The 22,862-nt window shown below is 37.1% G+C and overlaps 1 protein-coding gene and 1 long non-coding RNA gene across 2 annotated transcripts; one reads left to right on the forward strand and one right to left on the reverse strand.

Moving 5' to 3' along the window:
• Window positions 1-922: 922 nt before the first annotated feature.
• On the reverse strand, window positions 923-4,007 carry LOC114145421 (uncharacterized). The gene is made up of 3 exons (XR_003595683.1): window positions 3,316-4,007; window positions 3,131-3,223; window positions 923-2,369 (listed from the first exon to the last, which is right to left on the reverse strand). It is a non-coding gene; the product is annotated as an uncharacterized LOC114145421 (long non-coding RNA).
• Window positions 4,008-7,171: 3,164 nt separating this feature from the next.
• vps37c (VPS37C subunit of ESCRT-I) lies at window positions 7,172-19,228 on the forward strand. Its single transcript, XM_028018972.1, has 5 exons — window positions 7,172-7,828; window positions 8,246-8,355; window positions 11,136-11,307; window positions 12,272-12,354; window positions 13,448-19,228. Exons 2-5 carry the CDS (start codon window positions 8,263-8,265, stop codon window positions 14,180-14,182), a joined length of 1,083 nt encoding a protein of 360 aa, XP_027874773.1. The 5' UTR covers window positions 7,172-7,828; window positions 8,246-8,262; the 3' UTR covers window positions 14,183-19,228.
• The last annotated feature ends 3,634 nt before the right edge of the window (window positions 19,229-22,862 follow it).

Here is a 22,862-nt window from a genome sequence, read left to right on the forward strand (position 1 = left end):
CTCATCGGGCCATACTCTTTTCTGCTCCTCCCCCAGGCTCTACCATTTACGCAGTTTGCAGACTAACACAAGCAGGTTCAGAAACCACTTCTTTCCTACAGCGGTCACCTTATTGAACTCTTCCCAAAGACCAGTCTTTCCTTCCCCTCTATCCCTACCTTACTGTACCATCCCAACATTTGTACAGTGTTCCTCTTCAATTCGCACCTGTATAGCCCTATCTACAGTGGCTCTGCACATACATGCATTTCCCTAGGGGTAATTTATTTATTCTGCTGCACATATCTATCAACCATCTTTCCTTACCTTAGCTGCACTGTAAAAATAATTAGGGTGGTTAAACTTAAAAACTTGAGTTCAACAGCTGCCTTAAAAGCACAAGTTAACACAACTTGAAATAATGTTTTTTTCCAACTTAGGATGGCAAGCTAGAAAACTAGACCAATTGCTGATAATTCATTGATTAAATATGATACCATAAGTTGAAATGACTAACTATAGAACATTATTCATTCTCAAAAAATTGAGTACTCTTGTCAAGTAAATTTACAATCATATTCTATTTGAACTCAAATAATTAAGTTATACCATTTGTCTAACTAATGACTACTAGTTGTATGAACTTCATACTCCGAGTTTAAATAACTTGCAAAGTTACATTAACCTTTCAAAAAAACTTGCTTTATTTTGTTAAAGTAGCAAGCAATTATATATACTTTCAACTCTCATTTTAAAGTTAAACTGACTAACTGTATTCATACCAATTCCCTTTCTCAGTTAATTTAACTCACGAGTTTAAGGCAGCTACTGAACTTCAAATTGCAATTTAAGTAAACTAACATTTCCAAATATTGCTCACCTTCTCCACTAATAATGCCAAGTTCACCAGTTTCCTAAAAATAATTACACAAAATGCGGTTCCATTTCAAATATTATACATTTATTTTTATCTTTCTCTATTAAAAAAAGAGACAAGCCTTAAATCAAGTGTAAAAGAAAACATTTGTTCAAGACAATCAGAAGTGTTGACATTTATTGAAGGACCAAAACTGACAAAAACAGAAATTAATTTTTTGACAAACAGAAATATATTTTTTTTATATAAATCTCAAATAAATGCATTTAAAAGGCACCAATTAAGAACTTTACCTAATGTTTTATTGTAAAAACTTTGTTTTTACCCTTTTGTAGATTCATTTATGATTCTTAAATGTTTATTTTTATCCTTTTCCCCCCCAAAACTTTTTTTTCCATAAGCTGCTTTTACATGTCTCATGTTTTTACTTTACCTTATGCATTTCTGCTTTATTATGCAAATAAGGTGGGCAGTGACATTTTTCTAAAGTCAGCTGGCTGTGGGGACCATCTTAAGGGGGGCTGTCCTTCTTGGGTAAGTTCAACTATTGGTCAAAAGATCTGCACATGGATTCTGCTCCTTCTTGTCTGTTGACCAATAGTGAAGGAGCTGACCCAAGAAAGACAGCACAACTTATTTGCAAAATGAGGCCTAATACAAGACAGAGATATGTAAAAATAACAATTAAAAAGACTTGAGGGAAGGGGACACACACACACACAGACTTAAGACATGAATGCATCTACAAGTATAGGGCAAACACACATATATATTAAATTATGTGCTACAAAAATATTGTTTGTAGGAACTAAGCTGGAAAAATATCAAGGTAAATTATAAGATATGAGGTGAAGTTTTCTTATTTATTTAATTGGTGCATTTTAAGTGTATTTTATTGGTGAGCTTCAGTCCTCCATTTAAATCAGACCATTATTTTAAAAAACATTCTAACCACGTTGAACAGTGGCAGTGCAAAGTCAATACAACTAGCTAGCTCTCTCAAAAACAGTCCAAAAAGTGCAAAACGATCAGTGTTTTAACAAACTCACAAAAACCCTGAGAGGTTTTTCCACAAATTCAGCACAATGCTAAATGTTTTAGTGCATAACCATTAGTATTAACATTTAGTGCATAGAACAAACTGAACAAATTCTTACAGGAACAAAACTGTAAACATACCAGATGTTACAGTTTGTACCTCAAGATTTTGTTTCTCAAACCATGTACTCGAGCTGAGGCCTGGTCTGGTCTGATCTTCATCACCACTCTCTGAAGAAACTCAAACGAATACTTCATGTCATTTGGATACTTGAGATTGATACAGTAGATGACACCCATAAGCATAGCAAAGCCAAGTGTCATCTTTAATGCTGTGAAGCACAATGGTCTCCTCCACCACAACTGCCACGTCGAAGACCTCGTGTGGGATGGCCCCCAGTTCACTACCTTCACAGGCAATCAGGAGACCAACCTGCATCCCCTTCATGGCATCATCCAGAATATCAGCATGAGCCTTAAAAATAGAAAAGAAATAATGACATTTGTGTGCAAGTAAAGAATGCAAATACTCAGTTATTTTTAAACTGCAAGTTTTTATGCTATTGTGAAGTTTAACAATCCGCATGTTTTGACACTTGTGGGGTTGTATGATGCATTTCTGTTTAGTCAGAGAATAACCTGACACACACTCCCAGTTTGACAAAGCATAGAGCATAATGGCAATGAAAAAAGGCCACTGTTGTGGATGAGGCCAACATCAAGAAGCATTAGACATTGAAAATAAGTCCCACCTGAAAAAAAGCCAGTTTATGTGTGCATATTCAACATATTTTCAGCACTTTACTTTGTCATCAGGTAGTCCTCCTTTTTGACAAACTTTTTTCATCGCACATGAGCACAGTGTATGGCAGATTAAAACCACCATTGTGAAGCACTGAAATTATTCTAAAAATGTAGGACACTAGAAATGTTTCCATTTTAATGCATTTTTTAAATCATCAAATTCTTCAAATGTCAAAAGAAATGAAAGAAAATGCAAATCAGGCATGTTTCCATCAACTGGCTTTGAGCAAAATCAATCAGGACAGACAGAGTAATTACATCAGAATTTGATGTTATGCATGACTGTAGTAAACAGGAAGTAATGTCTCTTAAGGACTAAAAATAAGTTTTTGCAAACACAAATACTACAAAAAGATTTTTAAGAAATTATAGCAAGAAAGAGAAATAGTTAAATATGTAAATAGTCTTTGTAATAACATGTCTTAGTCTTACATCACACATCCTGATGACAGTTGATGGATCTTCCCCAGATATGTAGCGTGGCAAACCAAGCAGAGCAGCAACCCTTCTCCTTTCATTCGTGTCCTGCAAGAGATGAGACATGCAGTAAGACGAATATATTTTAACAAAAATCACAAATTATGCCTAGTTTTCTAGCCATCTTCAGTTCTGCTCACATCTTTTGCAAGGCAGTCCAAAATGTCTTTGAGTGGCTGCTTCTTTCCAGATTTGGTTGCTGCTTTGTAGACCTCCAGCAGTCTCAGATCCAGGCCACTGACAGCTGCACTTCATCCACAGTTTTTGCCAAACTTTAAATAATGGACCACCTGCACAAAAAAAACATTCATTTCAGATTATGGTATTTTAAAAAAAAGTATTAATACATACGAATGCCAGTTTTGCCACTTAGTTAAAATAACTTGTCTAAATTGTTATCTTCACCAGCTTCATTGTCCAAACTAGAGGTTCCAAAGTTTTCAGAATTTGACCCGCACAATAACAGTAACATAGACTGTCCCCAATTTATTTTAAATGATATACCTCGATATTGGGTCAAATGAACAAGAACAGAATTCATCATGCTAGTTTAATTCATTTTAAGGTGACCTAAGCACACTCTTTAGTAACAACTAAAGTAAATTAGTAGTCATCTTTAAAATGTAATTAAATTTAAAAAAGATTTTTCAGGACCTACAGTGGGGTCCTAACTATCTGGAAGCCACCGCAGCTCCCTGATATGCTATACTCTTAAAGGCTTGATAAATAATTACTGTAAAATTCAGAATACAGTTTAATGTGCAATTGCCGCTGGAGGTAGTTTCCTCTCTTTAACAGTGAAATTGCATTTGTCACCGGCAACCAGAAACCGGACACAGGTGCACCAACACATGAAACCAAGGACACGGCTAATTACTGACAAGAAACACGACTAATCACAGACGCACAGCCTTTCCCGAAGCCGCTAACTCACCTGCAGTCAGCACGTCAATGCAAAACTTTGACCAAGCGCCACATATGTGTTTCTGAGGACGTGTACAATACAAAAATCGTGGTAGCTGCTTGTATTTTCTCTTAAGAAAAGTTCTATAAGCGCAACCAGTAGCATCCTGCGCTTAGCTAGGCTCAACTCCTGCCCTCGACAATTAGCAAGCTGTTGTTTTATGTCCTGTGTTTAAACATGTAACAGAGACACGAACTTTTAGCTCTTAACATATTCTAAAAATGGATGGCATTATCAAGAAACGACAAATGAAGCTTACCTTGTTACTATGACTCCAGCTCGCTTCGCATTTAAAAAAAATGTCCCGCCGAATTTGAACGCCTTTGTACGGAGCTACGGAGCCCCTAAGGGGACATGGAGAGGAAGAAAAAAAGGAAAGAAATCCCGACTTATTATCTCGAGATCCCGACATCAGTACATAACGACCTAATCACAGTGATGGAGGACACCCACCCATGATTTTTATTTCGAGCTTGGGCTTGAGTATAAACACATTAAATCAGTGCTTGACAGCAGACATGGATTTAGTATTAGTGAGAGACATCTGAAGAGAGTTTTCAGAGCGCGGGGACTCATTCGGCGCAAGTCCTTTTCCGACTTGGCAGTTTTGGTAGAATTCATTAATAACCAGCTACAGTCCTCTGGACAGCTTCACGGTTACCGATGGATGTACGCTAAATTGCATGTGCATGATATCCTCCTCTGGGACATCTCTGGACCGCAGAAAATGATATAAGTCGTCCTCCATAATCAATGTAGACACACTCCCCCACGTTTACCGCATAAAAACATGCCTTTCCCCCCCAAAAAAGTAACTCGCGATTTTTCAGAAATGTCGCGGGATCTCGAGATAATAAGTCGGGATAATAAGTCGGGATCTCGAGATAATAAGTCGGGATAATAAGTCGGGATCTCGAGATAATAAGTCGGGATAATAAGTCGGGATCTCGAGATAATAAGTCGGGATTTCTTTCCTTTTTTTTTTCTCTCCATGTCCCCTTAGGGGCTCCGTAAATTTGAGCCATTTTCACATATGTAAATGAAATGCTCCTTATATTTCCAGTGCTGGAAGGTTGTCGTTTTTTATGCGCTGCTTGAGCTGAAGTGGAACCATCCGCTCGCTTGCTGTTCCTCCAGGAGGCTCCACCAGCACAGGATGGACCATCAGTGGCATTGCGGCTGGCAAATATGATAGAGACAAGGAGCCGTAGCGGGAAACGGCGATATAGGGCGCAAAGCAATAAAAATATCATTACATATTTCGCAAAGGTTTTTGTTCATATTTTTTTTAAAATGTAACTAAATTTGTAATTCTTAATATTTTCGGAAGTAACTGTAACTGAATTACATATTTTCTCATTGTAACTGTAACAAATTACAGTTACTCTTTTTTTGTAATTAAATTACGTAACGTCGTTACATGTAATCCGTTACTACCCAACACTGTTTATAAACCACATCTTAATTCATATAAAATGCTACTCTTATACAGTTTATTATTGCTCTGTAGCAGAATTGGGTTGTACCTAGTTACATTTACTCAATTACATTTTCTTGAGTACATTTTTTTGGAAGAAAAAGAACTTTTAGGAGTATTCTTTACTATGCTGTACTTTTCACTTTTACTTGAGTAATTTTATTATGAAGTATTTCTACTCTTACTAGAGTAAAATTTCTACCCACTGAATGAAAAGCACATATGTTTTAACCAAAATTTCCAGACACAGACACACAACTACAGTTTTTGTTAATGTTCCATATGTTTTTTATTGAAAGAAACTGATTTGGAAAAATGTTCTTTTGCATAATTTGGTATTTTTTGTTACTTCTATAAATTATTGTTATTTTGGTCCTTAAATACCAACATTTCCACTTAACTTTATATTTTATTCGTCTGATTATGTAACTTTTAAATAGTAAATGATTGATAATTTGATCAGTTATGCAGTACTTGAGACTTTGTTTTACCAAATACTTTTTATTCTTACTTGAGTTATTTTTTGGGCAGCTACTTTTTACTTTTAGTTGAATAAAAATATGTTGAAGTAGTGCTATTTTTACTAATTTTTGGATACTCTGCCCACCTCTGTTATCAGTGCAGTATTTATATAACATGTAATGTTTTCATTTTTTTTCTTGCAGGACTACACCTCAAGCCTAACTCTTCAACTGCTGCTCTATGACACTGTGACTGTAGTTTTGCACTTCCTCTTGTCTGTCTGTACCTTCAAAAGTCTTTAAAAAGACTAAGACACATGCCTAACATACTATGTAATCAATGTAATGGAACTGAGTATTAACCCTGGAGGGTATTGTTTTAGCAGATATTCTTTCTGTATTTTGCATTGTTTTTTGTAAAATGTGTCCTGATTTTACATACAACAAATAAAGATTTTTTTTACATGTTTTGTATCTTTGAATAAAAAGCATAAAATAATTATTATTTTGTCTAATTCTGTGTAAATATGATACACCAATAAAACTGTTATTGTGAGCATTTGTAAGTTTAGTTTATCTCTTTGTTCTTTTTCTATGTTTTGTCATTTAGCTCTCTGTTTATTTCTCTATGTTGGTCAGGTATTTTTCTAATTTTACCCTAATTCTTGCACCCAGTTTGTTCTCAGTTATTGTCAGATCCACCCGTTTTTGTTTTCATTTATTACTTGTTTGCTCCCAGATAGGTCCCTTCAAGAATCCTATTTTGTAAACCTTTAATTTTTCAGTAAATATCTACTTCAACATGATTCTGGTCTCATCAGCATATATATAATTTTTATTTGCTTATTCTTTAGATATTGATAATTTTGTATTTGTTATATTTTAAAACAATTTGCTGTTGCTTTTATACACAGCTGTGATTTTCCTAAAACAAAGAGCAATGACTTACAAACATTGTTCCGATGGAAGTTGCTTTGCCATTGTTTTGAATTTACATTGAGAAGCAGTTGCGCATGCGCGAGGTTCTTTGGCCAGCGACCGTTTCCTCTTGTCTCACAGCGCATACCATCTCCAGAAACAGCTTTTTGTTTTTCGCGTTCTCCAGAGGCGAGTGGTCTGCTTAAAACATTACACTCAAGCGAAAGAGCAAAAAAGAGTTATTCAAAACTTGGGCAAACATTGAAACCTTGTCAGTTCAGCAATACACGCCTGAATAAAATTAGTTTCTCCTGAAATACACCCCCGCCAGCTGTGGAGGATTCCAAAAATGGCAGCAGTTCCTGTCAGAGCAGAGTGGAACTTTCCTATTTTTCTTCCAATTTTGTCAACTATCGGATACATTTTCCCCACTACGTTGATATTTTGATTCAACTAAACATTAGCAGGACTATAGAGAGTTTGGGGAGCCATCAGTTGCTGGGTGACTTGGTCCTGGGGCATCGTGTTTGGTCAGGAGATCACCGGGCTTCCCACGAAGTTGACGCCGCTCTTCTTTTCTCAGGCTCCCCCTGACAACAGCTCACTGAACGCGGAACTTTCAGCTCAGCCTGGACATCGGCGGTAGCTAGCTAGTTAGCTTGCCGGCCGAAGAGCGCCGAAAACAAACCAGCGTCGTCTCGGTTTTTTCCCCTTTATTTCACCCGCTCGGAGATCCAGGAGACGTGTCGCGTCACTTGTCAGGGGAAATAAATATCTGGTGTTAGATGTCAGCACCAGTCAGAGACGCACTGACTTTCTTCTGCTGTTATCTTGTAAGTGCCTGTTTATTTACACCTTTTCTTTTATTGACTGTTCTTCTGAAAATCTGTTTTTATTTACCGTGGCCTTCGACCACTTGTGTACTGTACATATTGTTCTAAGTTATATTTCTCAGACGCCAGTTGGCCAGCTATTTATAGAATATCGCTATTTAGGTGTTCCCCGTTTACTCTTATTTTACTTAAATAAGTGGCCAAATCATTTTAAAATGCGTGTTTATTACGAAATGGATCTATTAAGTAGCTAGTGTGTTTTATTTTTGTCAATATAACTGTAAAAAAATAAACGCAGTTATAATTGACTATATTAATTGACATTCATTTCAGATGGGAGGCCTCCAAGTGTTCACTTTCTGTTTCCAAGCACTGGTTTAACCTCGTTTTACTTCCCGTATGCTCTCTGACGGACAGCTATCCTAGCCAATCACATGGAGAAGCTCCAGGATATGGGCCAATCAGAGCTGCAGGAGCTCCTGGACAATCCAGAGAGGGTGGAGTCTATGACTCAGGAGTCTGACGAGGTAATAAAAAAAGGAAGCGTTACTTTATCTTTAGCTCATGTTTTGAGTTAGCTCAGGGGCAAGTTATAGATTTATTATAATTCAGGAACATTAAAGGTAAAATTCTCAAACTGAGTTGTGTTGATTTGTTGACTTTTATGGATAGATCTAATCAGAGGTGGGTAGAGTACCCAAAAATTGTACTCAAGTAAAAGAAGCACTAAGGCAGCATATTTTTACCCATATAAAAGTAAAGAGTAGCCATCCAAGAAATTACTCAAGTAAGAGTAAAAAAGTATTTGGTAAAAAGTCTACTCAAGTACTGAGTAGTTGATCAAATTGTCAATCAGTTAATATTTAAAAATTGCATCATCAGATGGACCGAAATATAAAATTAAGTGGACATTTTAGTATTTCAAGGACTAAAATAACAAAAATGTATATTTATATAAGTAACACAAAATCACAAAATGAGACAAAATATATTTTTTTCCAAATCAGTTTCTTTCAATATGAATCTTAAACAAAACTGTCAGTATGTGGCTGCGCATGGTGAACCTTTGGTTACAACATGTTTGTTTTTCACTCAGTCGGTAGAGAATCCATAAATTTTACTCAAGTAAAAGTAGAGATACTTGTGGGTCCTGTTGTGGTGCAGGGGCTAAGCACAACCCACATATGGAGGCCTTAGTCAGCTGTCACAGGTTCGATTCCCGGCCTGGCGACCTTTGCCGCATGTCTTTCCCGTCTCTTTTTACCCTCTTTCCTGTCAATTCACTATCAAATAAAGCCACTAGAGCCAATACAACCTTTTTTAAAAAGTAGAGATGCTTCATAATAAAATTACTCTGGTAAATTTATTATTTAAAATAAATTACAGCGTAAAAAAAATCCTTAAAGTAACTTCAAAAAAGTTACGTAAGTAAATGTAATTGAGTGAATGTAAATAGATACTACCCATCTCTGAATATAATAGATGAATAGGGGAGATTCACATGTAAGTGACAGGCATGTAAATTCACACAATGATGAACGTCTACCTCGTAAGCCGCTGCCGACCTGCAAAATGTTATCATTTATGACTAAAAAGACCCTAAATGTCTAGAAAACCAGATTGGCTTCATCATAATTATAGCCATAGGGTTTTCTTTGTCTCCAATGATTATCATAGTTATGGGTTTAGCTGTGATATTGAACCAAAGTACACTGCCTCTTACTAATGTAAGAGTTTTATTTGTTGCATTTGCCAAAGAAAACCATATACACACATACCACACGCAGACAAGTTGACCAAACGGTTTTGAGTTGTCGTTTATTTGTTTTTTATCGTTTTTTATCGCTGACATTTTACTGTCATTAACCACTAATGTCATAATATGCATGGTTTGTTAGTTTGTATTCAAATTGCTGGCATCTTAGGGAGGAATTAAGAAGCTCTATCACAAAATTAATCTAACTGCACTCTGATTCTGGACCCAAATAAAGTTTCGTCAGATGTAATATTCTTTTAGATTTTCATAGAAAGCTTTCTTAGACATTTTGACATTTTAAGTTTACAGAGCTCACACTGTGTCAGACATGCAAACATTTATAAAAAGCTGCTGTCACACAGAAATGTGCCATAAAAAGTCAGTCAACATACCGTTTCTTATTTCTTTGGATTTTTGAGAGTTTGATTTTAGCTTTAAGTCCCATTTTTAATCAAAATTTCCTAGATTGTTCTCGAGGGGGTTCAGTAAATTTTCCTAAAGACAGGCAGCAGCTCAGTTGGCTAAGAGAGGAAAGAAAGTCTCATTTCTCTTTTTTTTTTTATGGTGTTGGAATAACAACGCCCCTTTTTTCTATGACCGGGTGGAAATATTGACAGTGGCTGTACTTTTAGACTTTAGCAAATCATTGGCAACTTTTATGCTTGAGTCATAAACCGGCCGTGTGTATGGAAACACTGTTAGGCAGACTTGTACTGCTTTACATAACATTTAGTCACATTACAGTAACAAACATTAGTATATTTTATTTTAATTTTATGTGATAGACCGAGTGCAAAGTATTACATAATGTAAAGTTTAAGGACGATGATGTTTTGGAGAATTCTACACAAAAGCTGAGAAAAGTTGACCAGAGCTGCAGAATATGCAGCAAATTTGTCATCATCACAATACGCATTAAGAACTGTAATAATTGTTAGCTAATTAGTTAAGTACCGTGGATACCATAAAACAAATTTGGTGTTTGGTGCAGCATGAACAAGTTTTAGAAGGTAAGGATGAGGTTCCTTGATCCTTTTTCCAGAAAAAATTTTTCAACAATTAAGTCAAAACTTTACAAAAAATAAATGCATTTTGCTTTTAAGATGAAAAAAAGCTGTTGTATGCAAATATATTTTGCCTAAAGCTAATCAAGTGGCATAGTTTTTAAACAAAATCTCATATTCAGCACCTTTTGCTATCCAATTATTGGTCAATTAATCCAACAGATTAGCCATACACTGTATTATTAAATTAAGCAGAAAGAAATGAACTTGTCACATGCTGATGTTAAAAGTATTTTTATTTCAGCTACAAATGATCCAACATTCACAAAAGGAATTCTGTTATTGCATTCTAGGCAATAAAATGTATATTTTCTTATTTTAATTAGGAATTGATTTATTAGCATTTTTAATGTATTTCTAATATTGTGCAAGAAAAACTTAAGTGGTTAAATGAAAAAGCCGCAAAATGTGGCAACTTCTTAATCCGATTAATCGTCAAAGTAATCGTTGCAGGCCTATCTGTAATTAGCGATTTTTCCTTCTTCAGATTCAGAATATCCAGCTGGAGAGAGAGATGGCGCTGGCGGCCAATCGCAGCCTGGCAGAGCAAAACCTGGACTTGAAACCTCGTTTGGAGTCCCTGAAGGAGGCGCTGGTGGCGAGATACTCTCAGCTGGAGGCCGTCAGAGAAACCTTCAGGCAGCACTGCTCCCAGAGAGGTAGGGCGGCAGAAAACACTGACGTGGAAAATTAGAGTTGAGCCACAATGACTCTTTAAATAAATGCTGTCAGGAAGTGCGTCTGTTCAGCATTGTCTACTAATCCTTTGTATTGTGCTATTTTTGGACATGTGGATGAACTATTTTTAGTTTTTTATAGTCAAAGTCTATATTGCCTCAGGTAAAGGTGCCTTATGTAACTTTTATACAACATTTTTTCTTACATATTTGTTAAAAGTGTCACCATGTCATGACAGTATAGTATCAGACAGATAATCTGTAAAGATCAATCTATTTAATTTCCTCCTTTGCCGTCTGAAGAAATGCACCACTCCCAACCAAAAACAACCAATCAGAGCCAAGAAGAGGGTCTTAGCGCTGTCAATTATCCTCATATTCTCACTTCTAAATTTCCTAATGGTGGAAAAACAGCTTGCAGCTACAGGAAAACCATTTATCTGCTGTCATCAGCCGCTATGTTAACTAACCTTAGCATTCACAACCGGCTCTGCTAGCTGCAACATTGACAGCACTAAGACCCGCCTCCTGGTTCTGATTGGTTGTTTCTAGAGAGCACTGGGAGAAGGCACAGGATCTCAATTTTTTTTTTTTACTTTTTTTTTAACAGATTATCTTTCTCATACTGTCACAACATAACAAATTATAATTTTATTTTTTTTAAATAAAAGTTGTGTACGGCAGCTTTAAGAAGTGATCAGTCCAGTTTAAGTATTTTTTTTATCATTGGCTTGAATGAATTTACGTTACTCTGCTCCCTGGTTTTCCCCATTGGCAATTTTTTTAAAAAGTTATGAAGTGGGTCATTTGCTACACGTTTTATTATTCTGAGCAGATTGTTATCCAGATGAACACAACCAGTTTTTCACGTTCTCTGCTGTTCTGTAAACGCCCTTGGTACGTTCTTTTTGTCTTGAGGTTGTTTTTTTTTTATCTGTCCACACAGATGGGATGGTGGGTCAGGTCTCTCCAGAGGCGTTCTTCTCAAGACTACAAACAGAAAGTGAAAAAACAGAGTCTGAGTCAGAGGTCAGTGTTCAATCAGTCAACCAATTAATCAAGTTTATTTGTATAGCACATTTCAGTAACAAGGCAGTTCAAAGTGCTTTACATCGTAAAAACACAAAAAAATGCAAAGTTGTTGATTAATGTTTCACTTGTAATGTTTCAAAAGTAACTCTAAATAAGTGAGTTTCTACTCACATGTCTGATTAAAATGTGAAATAGATTGTAGATGTATTTATACATAATTTTTTCCCATTTAGCTATGTTACAAATAGAAATGAGATTTTATGGAATAGACTATGATCTGATCGATATGACTTGAAATATAATCAGATTTTTTTCATACCAGATCCGTCTTTATTCAAACTGTTTTCAAACTTTCTTCTCCTAATACTATGATTACATTCTTGTAATTAAAACAAAAATTGGTGGCTTCAGCTAACTAACTAACTCACTTCCTCACTCTCCGGTTACCTAGCAACTCACTCATTCTTTGGTTACCTAGCAACAACCTGTGGAGTAACTGACACAGCAGCAGTTTTAAGGTTTTCTCACAGTGCCTCTTAACTGCTTAAAAAGAAAAAAAACAAAGTTGTGGAGTGAGAGTTGAAAATAATAACAGCTCAAAGTTCACATCACCAGTTTGGCAGTATTTCAGATATTTAAAACAAAAAACTAATAAATAATTATCAATATTAACTGATATAAAATGCTTATTTTGAGTTACAGGTCCTATCTGGCCCAGATGCTGCGTCATATAACTCATAGAAATTGAATTAATTAGAACCCATAGATTGAATTAAAAGCCTCTTTTTGAAAACATTTCCTGTCATTTCCAATATATTTTTTAGAAATGAAAGCAAAGGAGCTGGCAGGGGGAATTTAAGATTGGAAATCTTTTTGTTGTTTTTCTCCTATTTTTATCTACGTTTGGATTTTTAGAGCTGATTTGCTGTTGTAATGTGGTTTTAGAAAAGAAAAATACACAACTCAGAGCAAACTGAAATCAGGTCTGGTATGAAAATAATTGTAGATTTTATTTGTAAGCCACGCCGCCCAGCCCTGTGTGTTTCTCCCGTTGGCGGTAGATGATGCGTGTTTCACCGTGTGTGTCCAGGCTCTGGCCGATGATTTCCTGGAAGGCTCTCTGTCCTTGGACTCCTTTTTCGAGCGTTTCCTGCTCCTGCGCTCGCTCGCTCACAAAAGACGCGTGCAGATAGAGAAACTCCAAGAAATCCTGCGACAGAGGGACAAGAGCAACCCGACCGCCATGACATCAACAGCTGGCGTTGCCCCAAACCCTGTCGCCACGGCAGCCTCATGGAACCTACCAACGACAACGGTGACGACGACAAATCTGCCGCAGCTGAACTCCAACCCGCCGTCCTCCAGCTACCAAAACTCCTCTCAGTCGGCCTCGTCTTCTGCAGTTGGAGCCTCTGGGCTTCCGTACAGCCCGTACCCTGCTTCCCCTCCCAACCCGCCTGCTGTAGTGGCAGCGGCGGGGCCGATCCCAAACAATCCGCCGCCACAGTTCACTCCGTACCCGAGCTCTGGCTCGTCTTTCACCCCTGCCGCGGGCTACTCCGGGCCCAGACCGGCATTCGGGCCGCCTTCCTCCGTCACCTGCCCGTACCCGACCCAACACCCGTTTCCTGTTCCACACCCCGGCTCTGCGTTCGGTCAGTACACCCCCAGCCACCCCCCTGCCGGCGGCCCGGCGCCGTACCCGGCCTCCTACAGCTACGGCGGCTATAGCTACCCGGCCGCGCCGGCGTATTCCAGTTCTCAGTCTCCAACAGGGAAGCCCATGTACAGAGCCGGGTACGGCGTTCCCCAGCCGTACTCCTGAAAGCGCTGCTGCTGATTGGCCTCACACCGCAGAAACACTGAACCTCTCCAAGTATTTCTGATGTAGTTTCTACTGCAAATATCTTACTACACTTAAAATATGACAAAACTAACTTACAAATAACTTCCCAGTAAAATATAGCATGCTGCTTTAAGTATTCCTTTATTGTTGTAAAGAAGTCCTAGTTCAGCTGGCAGATTATTTCACTTATAAATAGAGGTGCACCGACTGCAGTTTCCTGGCCTGACCTTAAAAATCCTGACCTGCCAATTCAGAATTTGGCTAATACCAATTTATTTTTCTGAAATGTTGCTAAATGTAGCAAGAAAGTCGCTGAGTTTTCAACAGTAGGGTGATTATTGTTACCTGCAAATGTGCAAACCTGACCTGGTGGGTCAGTCAGTCAAACCTTTCTAAAGGCAGAGCAGCAGAGGACAGAGGCTGATTTTTAGACCTTTACTGAGGTAGATAAGATCGGCTTCACATGCATGTATCAACCGATCACCGATATCCCAGAATTAAGGAGGTCTGGGCCAATTTACTGCATCCTTACTTGTTTTAAGTGAAAAATTTCTGAATATTGATAGTTCCACTGGAAGACTGTTCCACTTATAACAACACTGCAAAAACACAAAATCTACCAAGTATTTTTGGTCTTTTAGTGCAAATATCTTATTACACTTGAAATAGGACAGAACTAACTTACAAGTAACATTTCAGCAACATATAGAAGCTTGGTTTAAGATAATAATTCCTTCATATTGACGAAAATTTTCTAATTCCATCAGCAGATTATTTTACTGATAAAATGTTTTCCCCATGTTATATGTGAAATAATCTGCCAGTGGAACTAGTAGTTTTTTTATGAATATTAAGGAATTTTGCTGAAAATTTACATGTAAGTTAATTTTGTATATATTTTTTTCTAAAACATTGAACTAGAAACTAGGTTAAAAATACTTGGTAAGATTTTGTTTTTGCAGTGAAGACATTTTTCTTCTAAGTGAAATAATCAGCCAGTGCAACTGATACTTACTAGTCAAGATAAAGGGATTATTGACATATAGCTACAGTATGTAACTTTTATTTAAAAAAAATATGTTTTTCACTTATTTGTTGAAGTTGTCACCATGTTGTGACAGTTTATCTGTGAAAAGATCAATCTCCTCCATCTTCTACCTGAGCTGCTGTTGTGGTCTGAAGAAATGCACCACTCCTTATCAAAAACAACCAATCAGAGCCAGGAGGCGGGCCTTAGCGTTGTCAATCTTGCTTGCTGTTACAGGAAAACCATTTATCCGCTGTTATCGGTGGTTATGCTAACTAGTCTTAGCAGTCACAACAGGCTATGCTACCTGCAGCATAGCAAAGGGAAAAGGAGGGTGATTGACAGCACTAAAACCCTCCTCCTTATTCTGATTGTTTGTTTCTAGATAGCATTTTTTCGCAGTTTGTCTCTTCTATACTGTCACTATATACTGACAGTTTCAACAAATACATCAAATACTTTTTATAAAAGTTGCATACCGCAGCTTTAAAACAAGCTGCCATATCTTGATTAAAAAAAAGTTACTTGTAAGTTAGTCTTGTCTTTTTTTCTCAATATACTTGCACTAGAAACTAAAGCAAAAACACTTGGTTAGATTTTTTTGTGTGTTTTTGCAGTGCAATTTCCAACACTTTCTTCCTTTCTCTCCTTCTTCTCTCTTGCTTTTGTCCCTGCTTCTTCCTCCTTTCACACACAGTCTCACCCTCCAGAGGTCTCTTGCTTTACTTAACTTTGTTGCACTATTTCATTAAACCAGTCTGAAGTATCTGCCCCTCCCTCTCTCCCTTCCTCCCTCTGCCACACTAGTCTCAGGTTGTTGCATTGCTTTGAGGTGTTCAAGCACTCGTTTGTGTCGTCTTTCTCCCTGTTGAAGTGATGTTCTGTCCCCCCTTCCCGCCTCTCCGTCACGTTCATGGCAACGATAAGTCGTCGTAACACTACAAACAATGTAAACCAGCTGTCTGTCTACTTCACACCCATATTTATTAGTAAATTACTTGTGATCGGAGCATCTTAGGAGGCTGAACACGGACAGAGTTGTGGCTAAAGCGAAGCATGGTTTCTTTAGTAAGTCGTTTGGGTTTTGATGCAGCTTCGGCTCGTTCTGCCGTTTGATTGGCTCTCCCGGTGGCGGTGAACGCCTTCATGCAAATAGCTTTTGTTCTGAGGAGCTTTCAGGAATCAGTCCCACTTTCTGTTCTTAGAAACCAAAGACGCTTCATTTCGTTTGACCTGCAGGTAGACGACGTTCTTCAGCTGCATTTTTAAAACTCTCCATGCCATTAATTTTGAGTTTTCAGCTGTTACTGTTTTTATGGGGGAGAAAAGTCTAAATATATTAATGGAGGATGATGACAGTAAAATTTCCTGAACAACTCTTTTCTTATTTAGCTAGATGAGAACCGATTTCAGTTTTCTAGCCGATCACGGATCTTTAAGGGTGTTTGCCTGGTAGACTCGGTTTGATTGGGGATGAAATCGGTTTCACATGTAAGTATCGACTGATTCCCAAATTCCAAAATCTACACCAATTTAACCTCTTTGAAAGAAAGGATTATTTTGAGTTTACGTTCCACCAAGATTTGTCAACAGTTGGGAGACAATTGCTGTATTTATTACAGTGTACTTTGGCCTGCAGCGCCCCCCATTGGCCACACAGTCCACATTGTGAGAACTTAACCTGAAAGAGTAATTTTCTCAATTGGGGAAAAAAATTCCTCATAAGTATAATCTGTATTTTTGCTTAAATCAAACATTGTTTTCAGTAATTGCAACTCTATCATACTGGACATTTTTAGATGTAATTCTTGTATAAATACAATGATAGCTAGCCTTAGAAATCTCCTACCAGCTCATGACAATTAGACTGAATAAAATTTAGAAGGAATATTTTTATTAAAACCCGCCAACACAAGACGCTGAATCCAACCACAGGGCAGAGTTTCGTGAAGCCTGGTGGTGCACCGATTGCAGATTTTTCAGCCTATCATGAATCTTTAAAAAGCCTGACCTGCCAATACCAATTTGTCTTTTTTTTTTATCTGAAAAGTTGCTAAGTTTATCGGTGCACCCCTTTCCAAAACTACTTGTTTGTTTCTTTGGATATCTGAATATTTTCTTTGCCAAGGATCTAGTTCTGAGTACTGTTTAACTTTGCACTGTGTTTCATCATTGTTCACATTTGATTTAGAAACATTCTGCAAAGCTAATGTGTGAAAACGCCCACATTCCCTCTGATCTGTTTGGATCCATCTTCAGGAATCACTAAACTATAACATTTCTGTTTAACCTCAAAACAAAACAGATTAGTACTCCTGAACCAAACGAGTACTGATGTGGTTTTTACATGCCTCGGGGTTCTGGCATTTTGCACAAACTTCATCCCTGAGTTTCAGTTTTAGATCCCCAATAAAACAATAATGAACATCTCAACATTGATTTTTGTCGTGGATGAAGGAACAAAACTGATCTTAAAGAGATCAAACTGAACTTCTGACCAGACGAGGTGATCAAAACATGCCTGTGGTGGGAGTGATGTTGGTGGGTGATCAGGTACCGACTAATTAAAGGGAAAACGCTTCAACAGAACCACAGTGGGTTGGTTTTACATTCTGACTTGACTTTGACCATCATGTGTTGACTGGGAGTGGTTCAAACCATCCAACACAGCAAGTGTAAGGCTCATGGTGTGGAGAAATATAAACGGTCTACTTACACCACGTGTGTCAAACTCAAGGTCCGGGGGCCAAATCTGGCCCGCCGTAGCTTTTCATGTGGCCGTCTAGAAACCAGACGCCATATTACATCAATAAGCCTCTCTGGCTTTTCATGAAAATTCATGTAAATTTAACAGATCCCTGCATTTTGAGTCATCAAAAAATGGTCAGAATCATTTGGGTTTAAGTGACCAACTCCCACCTGCAGGTGGCAGCATTTCTTACTTTTACGACACTGCCGCCTCAGCCTCACTTGACGTCAAGTTATAGTCTGTGATCAATAAGGCGAGAAACAAAAACTTGCATATGTAAATGCAAATACTGCAAAGATCCTTTTCAGATATTTCTGAATTAGCACCACAGAATCAGAAACTTTGATTGTAAAATAATCAAAAATAAATCATAAAATACTGGAGGGACTGATCAGAAGCTGCGTTTCCGTTGACCATGTAATTCAGCAATTTGACGTTTCAAAAATAAATTTGCTTAATGGAAGCACAACAATTTTGAAAGAACTCTCCAAGGAGAGTTTGGCGCTGGGATGACGTGGTTTGAGGCCATTTTGAAATTGGTTTATCAAAACTTCAATGGAAAAAGTTTTTTGCATCGCACAAGTCACATGATCAACAACGCCTGGTGCAAACCACGAAGAAGAAAACGACAGCAAACAGTTGGAGGACATTAGCGTGGCTTTTTTTTTAATTGACTTATTGTGTCAACAAACTTATTCACGTGATTTTAATTTAGTTTTTTTATTTAATGGAAACACCGCAATTGCAAAATTGTTTCTACAACATTAGTGGAAAATGGAAAAATCTTTGCAGACATTTGTAATGGAATCGCAGCTAATGTGAAAAGACGATAAATATTTAATTTTAAGTGGAACATTCATGATTTTGGTATCGCCCAAAATGAAAATGAAAATGAGTTTGACACTCCTGCCTTAGGCCATCAAACGCACAAAATGGCAGTGCTGAGAAGTTATTGATGAGTGATTTTATAAGGTAGTCTTTGCAACGCTTCATTAAAAGCAAAATGGAAGCATTGTGCATCAAAGAGTGATCTGTTATATACAACGGCTTACTAGAGCTACTATAGATGGGGGGGGGGGGAAGAGTTCATTTTCACCAAAAAACTCTGAAATTTTCAGATTAATCTCAGAAATTTTATAGAACAAAAAACGTGGAAATTTGAGTTTGAAAAATTTAACAATTTGCTAATAGAAAAAAAGCTCCTGCATTAATCAGATAAATTCCAAAAGTACAACATTTTCTGAAGTTTCAAAAAAAAAAAAATCTGAGATTAATCTTAAAATTTCAAATTTTTTTTCTAGAAAACATTGGATTTTTCAAACTTATTTCTATGTTTTTTCTGAAAAATATGAGATTTATCTCAAAATTAGCTTTTTTTTTTCTAGAAAATGTTTGACTTTTCAAACTTAAAAATGTTTCAGAAAAACATGAAAATTTTGAGATTAATCTAAAAATGTTATGACTTTTCAAAGTCAAAAATTTTCATGTTTTGTTTTGTTTGTTTGATTTTTTAGAAAATTTGTTGGATTAATCTCAAAATTTCAGGGATTTTTCTTTCTAGAAAACATTTGACGTTTCAAATCCAGAAATATTCTTGTCTTTTCTGGAAAAGATTAATCTCTAAAATTTCAGAGATTTTACTGCTTGGTATTTTTCTATTTGCAGTGGCCCTCATAAACCGTGGCAATCATGTGACCTGGGTTAATTTTTAAGTCATAATATTTCACGGAAACTGGGATGTCTCCGGAACGTCAATATACGCTCGTCTACCGATGTGACGTAAGCGGGAAAAATCTCACGTGGAACTATCGGTCTTAAAACGCGTCTTATCTGGCAACCATGAGGTGGTGAACGCACCCACCGCATGGTGGCGCCACTGCGCCGGCGCGGCAGTGTTCCCATTTGGATCACGTGCTTTAGTTGAGTCGTTCTCGCCACACGCGGAGCCTTGTTGTTTTCTGTGGACTTTGAGTGAATTCATCAATGTTTCTTCTTCGCCTGACGGGTGAAAAAACCCCAGAACGGTTTCATATCCTCCTGATGATGAAGAGCGATCACACCGAGGACTTACCGGCCCGTCGGGCTCTGACGGTAAAAGTCATTACAGTGTTTTAGAAGAAGCACAAGGGGGAAAAAAATTAGTTTGGTTGAGGATTTGTATTATTCTGAGGATAATGACATTCAGATGGACTGAAATCATCTTCTGATAATAAAAAAAATATGTAGATTGTTTAAAATCTTATTTCTTTTTGTTGTGAATAATTAAACATTCATTTGAACTAATATAAGCTTGTTGAGTTGTCTTTTTATTCTGCAATTATTTCATTAAAGTTAATAAAAAAGAGAAGCAAAACATGTTTTAGGGCTGCAGCTAGGGATTATTTTAGAAACTGATTATGTTGGTAATTGGTCAAGTAATTGGATATTGGTAATCGCACATTCTGCCCATTTTCTTTTTTCAGTTTCGACATTTCAAACTCAAGAATGTATTTTTTTTTCTGAAAAATTTCTGTGATTTGAACATTTCAAGTTTTATTTTTCTAGAAAATATTTGATGTTTTTATCTCCGTTTTCCTGTGAAATTTCTCAGAATAATTTGTTAAAATTTTATTTCTTTTCTAGAAATTATTCAACTTTTCAAACTCAAAAATATAATCAAATTTTCCTAGAAAATCTCTGAGATTAATCCAAAAACTTCAGCTTTTTTTAAAAACGTTTTTACTTTTTAATCTCAGAAATGGTCTCTGAGATTAATCTTAACCTTGCTTTATACAAAAGTAGTTTTATTGCAGACTTGAAGACCAAATCACATAAAATAACAACCAATAAAAATAACAAAAATAAAAATACATGAAAAAAGACTCAGAACCATTAAAACATTAAAAACGTTTTTAAAGAGCATTAATTTAGTTTATGCCAAGGATGCATTTACAGCTGAATAAATACTTAAAGCCCTTTCTGCTCCACTTAACATCAATATAGCACAGGGCTGATGGCAAAAGTAGCTTAACGGGAGAATTTCACACAATTTGAACCAGATGAAGCTGAAACTATGACACCTGAGGAGTTCTGTGTAGAACATATTTACAGGTTTTATACAAACAAGAAGTCTCACTTTGAAATAAACTAGGTGGGGAATATTTGTTTAAAACATGTTTGTCTTTCATTCAGAGTAACTAGTTTTACTCAAGTAAGAATAGCGATACTTCACAATAATATTCACCAAGTAAAAGTAAAAAGTACTCCTAAACGTACCCCCCCCCTCCCCCCACCCACTCCAAAGTTACTTTAGTAAATGTAACTGAGTAAATATAGCCAGTTACAATCTACCTCTGGTTTTCTGAAGAACTTGTCCTGGTCTCGAACAAAACCAAAGTTCTTCACATTCGCATTAAAGCACACAACAGATTTAGGATTATATTTAGGCTTTAGGATATTGATTGATTGATTGATTGATTGATTGGTTTCTTAAGTAACCAATCAATCAAATTTATTACATTTTGTCCACTGCCATTGTTAAAAACGTCAATGCAAGTCAAATATATTGATCAAGGTTTCATTGATTATGGTTCAGAAGCAACTCCAAACAGGTGAGTTTTTAGTCTAGAACTAAAGGAACTCAGTGTTTCAGCTGTTTTACAGTTTTCTAGAAGTTTGTTCCAGATTTGCGGTGCATAGAAGCTGAGTGCTGCTTCTCCATCTTTGATTCTGGTTCTGGATGCAGAGCAGAACCAGAAGACCTGAGAGGTCTGGGAGGTTGCTATGACAACAGCAGATCTGTAATGTGTATTTTGGTGCTAAGCTGTTCAGTGATTTATAAACTAACAGTACTTTAAAGTCTACTGTACAAATACTCCTAAAAGTAAGTTTTTTTTCTAAAAGGTTACTCCAGTAACTGTAACAGAGTACATGTAACTAGTTACTATCCTTCTCTGTGTATGACACAATGTATGAGACATTCGTCCTTTAAACACTAGGAGTGCTAGGTTTTTGATTTCTCCCCAGACTGGCTGAAACAGGGCCAAAAGACCCTGAGTCCAAACTAACGACTCTGATGGCTCAAATTAGCCTCCATTCATCCATTCTTCTATTCTTCTATTCTTCAATTGTAAATGTGGCCGTTGACCGTCAGGCCAGAAGGTAGGAGTGTGAATAGTCCATGTTGGGGGTGGGTATCTATGATACCTACAACTAGTCAGTTTAGTTTTGAAGCATACATGAAGTGTTTTTGGAGAGATGTGACCTTTTGCAGCTGATCCATGATGTTGTGCTGCATTATCCAGGTCATTTTGCCAAATGTACATAGAGTTTGCAAAACATACAATCTGTTTCAAAAAATATGCAAAGGTTTTTCTAAAAGAAATTAGTAATGTTTCTCTTTGAAATAAAGCTAAGTGGGTTTAAAATGACAGTTTAGAAATAAACTAACCAAATTAATTGTGTTGATCCACCTCAAAAAAATCATGCAAAAAGTGTAAGCAAAAGAAATCTGGGAGACTTTGCACATGCAAATTTGCATGCAGCCTTTTGTGCTGTGGAGGATAAATAGGTGACTGCTTCACCTATTTAGTTCACAAGAACTAATGGCATTTATTTCAGTCATAATCTTGCGGGGGGTGACTAAGGTTCCATCACTATGTGACAGCTGGTCAGCAAACCTGGCAAACATGATTGACATGGCAGCACTGAATGCACATGTGCTTTATCAGGCATGCATTGGGGTGCAGGAGAGACGGGTGGACTTCCTGGTTGAGCTTGCAAAAGAGTTCGGTAACTCTCATGTGAGTGAGAAGAAGGCACACAAGGAGAAACTGCTTCGGCAACAACCTTCCACACCCAGCTCAGGCAAAGGGCGAAGTGTCAGGTCAACCATCGATGCAGGA

The sequence above is a fragment of the Xiphophorus couchianus genome, chromosome 5, assembly GCF_001444195.1.
Source record: "Xiphophorus couchianus chromosome 5, X_couchianus-1.0, whole genome shotgun sequence".
Classification (NCBI taxonomy): Eukaryota; Metazoa; Chordata; class Actinopteri; order Cyprinodontiformes; family Poeciliidae; genus Xiphophorus; species Xiphophorus couchianus.